The following is a 4,309-nucleotide window of genomic DNA, read 5'->3' as shown; positions in this document are numbered from 1 at the left end:
CAATAATTAGCCCTTCACTTGTACTAATATTTCGGCTTCTTCTTTCCCAATATTCTCAAATCTATCTTCATAAAGTTACACTAATATAAGATGTTAATTTAATTTCGATAATGAGTTCTACCTTTACTCCCTTTATGTATTTCCCCACCTTTATTTCTTATATGAATCAATGTACATCTATAGCAAACTCACCATCCCGTAGCAGAAACATTGCGCATTTTAAATGATGACATTGGGCTTTAGATAGTATGGATTAGTTTGGATTATTGTGTGAAAACTTAAAATTGGCTTGGGTATTCCTAGTTTAATATGATAATGTATATATAAAGTGGTGTCCATTTTTGTAATATTCTATATTTACCAATAATACCAAATATTAAGAAACAAAAAAACCATTAAAATGATGTAACGATGTGAAATATTCATCATAGAAAAGAAAAAAATTAACTTTTCAAAACATAGATTATTAAAAATCAATATAATCCAACACTTATCGAGTATAATAATAATGTGTATTTATGATTTCTCATAAATAATATTAAACACTAATTTTTAAAGAGAAACATTAAGTACATTTACCACTAACCATACCAAAGACATTGAGAAACAAAAAAAAAAATCTTAAAATTAAATAAAACCACAAAATATTTTACTAGTTATGGAAAGGATTCATAATTAACCTTTGAAGTGAAATACAAAATACATTTACTAGTAACAATACCAAAATGATTGGGAAACAAAATACATAGTCCAACACTTATCTAGTATAATAATAATCATGTGTATTTATAATTCATAATAACTAATATTAAACACTAAACTTGAAAGTGAAATATTAAATACGTTTACTACTAACAATACAAAATATATTCGTAAATAAACAATATAAATGGACCCTTAAAGTAAAATAACATTAGCAAATATTCTACTAGTTATAAAATAATTCATGATAAAACTTCAAAGAAAAACACAAAATACATAAACCGTTAACAATACCAAAAATACTAAGAAACAAAAAATATTATAAATTGAACACTACTTCACATTTATTAAGAAAAAAATCACTTCACGAACCATATTTTATTACAAAACATAAAAATAATAATAATGTGTATTTATACTTTCTCATAACTAATTTTAAAATAGTTCATAAAATACTTATTATTATATTATTTCCTTTTAATTACATATTACATTTATTTCGCACATTAAACTAACCATATTAATATCAATTCTCAATAAACAACTTAAAATTCATTGAATGATGCCAAAAATCAACTATGGTCCTTCCTCACACTTGTTTTCTTCCACATAACAAATCCATATTTCAACTCCATTTAAATATTCTATTCATATGACATATGACGTGACACATCACAAATATTTAACATTAGGTAGTTCATAGTCATGGCTCACCCATGTTTTCTTTCCCATACCAAAAGGTCCAATAACCATGCTCTGTACATCCACCTGGATGTAATATTATTTTTAAAATTACCTATATTTATGCGACTACTTTCGTGTCTTTTGGAACACCTTGTAACTTTGATGTTTCACAATTCGGCAATGCCTTTCGAACCGCATCAACTATTCTTGCCATACGATTCTTGTTTTCGTCAGATCGGCAGGAAAGCACTCTTGATAATTTCAGCGCACGGCGAACTGGATCAAATGGGGCGTATCCTTGAAGCACTCTATCTTCCCATAGGGAAACACTATCCACGAACTTATTCTTATTTATGTAAGAAATCAAGATACCACCCTGGCCTTGCATGTTTTTTCCTGACAAGGTGCTATTCAGAAATTTTTGGCAACCTATCCAGAAGATCTGTGTTAGCCTGCTTATCCACTGCCTTTCAACAGGGGCAGAAGTCCCAAATTCAGCTTTCGCTATAATCATGTCAGGGCTGTACACATACCACTCTACAAAAGCGAGTAAAGCAGGCAACAAAGGAGTTGAAAAGACGTCTTTGACAGATGCACATATTTGCAAAAGGCGCGCCGCAAATTCAAATGTAACTAAAACCCCATATGTCCGCAATTGCGCAAAATGGAATCCGGGTTGCACTGTCAGCCTCTTATGAAGATGAACAACAAATATTAAAATCGAAATGATTCGTAGTACCTCCACTTCTGTTGTGCTCTTCAATATCAGAAATTCTTGGATACTATTAGCCACCGAAGGCCACACTTCATGGAAAGCCTCGAAGCTGATTTATCACAAAGCATACACTATTAAATATTTACCAATGTAGTCAAAGAATTTTGCCAGTAGAATGAATATTAAGGGAATTTGAAACAAATAGAAAGCCCAGATCTATTACTTTGGGAAAGTTGACAAACTATAAACCAATCGAATAAATCTGATGCAGAACTTCTTCTGAAACTCCATATTGGGCGTACTGCTAAGGAGTGCATAATCACGAGAATTCTGAAACAAAAATGGTTTCATCAATCTCATAATTCTATAATAAAATTTCTGTTCAAAGTAATCCCCTCTTTTTCAAACATGAATTCAAAAGTTAATTTTAAAGCTCTGGCATACAATAGAGATTTTACTTAAATGTCATTTACCCTAATGTATATAGTAAACAAACAGAAATATAAATTCCTCCCTACCTTTAGATATAGTTGTACGACACCAAAATTTCTGGTCAGATCATCATTCACATGCAATGTCGTAAATAGCGTGTACATCGCCAAGAGATCATTTCCACGTGCAGAAGCCAAAAGAGCAACCTAAACATGACATGACATATAGACCGTTGGCTAGTTATGACGAAAAGATAACATTGATTCAGCTTTAACGAGCAGAGTTGGTAGATTGGCTAGTGATGTAATTTATTAAAATAAATATGAGTTACTGAATACCTCACTGTAGTGATCAAGATCCTCCATTTGTCCACGGTTATACGACATTATGCTCTAATAACCAAGAAACTCCTCGCCACCCAACAATGTAAGTCACAGCCTAAACTCGCCGCAACGCAATGCAAGTCACAGCCAAAACTCTTAAAGAAAGGTGCAGGCACAACGATGATGGTAACCAACGCTATACCCAACCATTATATATATATTGCGATAAACGAGTGATAAATGAAGAGCCGACCTGCCCACACCGATCACGTTTAAGCAAAACCTAGATTCACACTTATGCTTGATGGATAAGTATCCCACCTTGAACGGATCAACGAGTGCATCAATGGATTGTGCCGAACATACGTTAATTTAATAATTTCTTGTGATTACTATTGTTAATATGTTTGGGCTTTTGGTTTTATTTTTTAGGTAAAGTGATGAAGGAAACTTGGTGTAGTTGATAAGATATATCTAAAAGAATCTCATCGCATTTAATGTTTAAGTAATTTCATTTTTACATTTTTAATATTTAATTAAAAAAATTATTTTAGTTTATAATGTATTTAGTTTAGTTTATAATGTATTTCCGTTTAAAAAAATATTATATAATCTTAATACCTATTTAATAATTAGATTATAAAATTGAAACTTAGTTATTAATATATATATATATATATATATATATATATATATATATATATATATATATATTTTATCACATTTTATTGGTTAATGGATTAAGTTATTTATATTTTTTTAATTGTAGTTATATATATATGAGATACACACATCATGAATGTTGAGATATTTTCTGGTAAAAAATTATATAGGAAATTTTTCGTCAATGCATTTCAAACCATTTAGTGTGGTTGATCGTCAAGATGAGATGAACAATAAGATCATGGTACCAGATTAAATAGAGAGATCAATGTAGAAACGGTCACGATAAAACAACTTGTTTTAAAATTAATTATTAGAATGTTAAATTGGAAAAAAAAATTAGAATTAGATTGAGTCAAAAATAATTAATTAAATTGGAAATGTTCTATGAGATAATATTTTAATGTAAAAGTAAAATATTTATATTAATATATAAATAAATAAGACTTAAATTAAGTTGAGACTATTATTACGTCAAATATTTAGATTAGATTGAGTCAAATATTTATATTAAAATACCAAAAAAATAGGAATAAAATTAAGTTAAATTGGAATAGAATATTTCAAGTCAAAAAGTTTAAGATTAAAATAAGAATAAGAATAAATCATTAATTATGGTCAAGCCTTAGAAAGTTCAAAACCAAAATTGTAAATGAGTTGTCTTTAGTGAGACTTTTTAGGCTTTTCGGTGTCGATAGAAAAATTTGAGGTGAAATCTTGATTTGTGTTAATTAAATTGTTTTTTTTATTGTATATATGGATTCGGAACCTAAAAAACCCCTAAGGAACT

The 4,309-nt window shown here is 29.2% G+C and overlaps 1 protein-coding gene across 1 annotated transcript; it reads right to left on the bottom strand.

Annotated features, from left to right (window-relative positions):
• Window positions 1-1,504: 1,504 nt before the first annotated feature.
• Window positions 1,505-2,919, bottom strand: LOC149241366 (nonsense-mediated mRNA decay factor SMG7-like). The gene is made up of 4 exons (XM_089370524.1): window positions 2,872-2,919; window positions 2,620-2,739; window positions 2,325-2,431; window positions 1,505-2,210 (listed from the first exon to the last, which is right to left on the bottom strand). Exons 1-4 carry the CDS (start codon window positions 2,917-2,919, stop codon window positions 1,505-1,507), a joined length of 981 nt encoding a protein of 326 aa, XP_089226650.1.
• Between the last annotated feature and the right edge of the window lie 1,390 nt (window positions 2,920-4,309).

The sequence above is a fragment of the Pinus tabuliformis genome, chromosome 8 (assembly GCF_031772625.1).
Source record: "Pinus tabuliformis cultivar Carrire ecotype Pingquan chromosome 8, CPIR1, whole genome shotgun sequence".
Lineage (NCBI taxonomy): Eukaryota > Viridiplantae > Streptophyta > Pinopsida > Pinales > Pinaceae > Pinus > Pinus tabuliformis.
The sequence above is the reverse complement of the archived record's forward strand: the minus strand, read 5'-3'. Positions and strand labels throughout refer to the sequence as shown.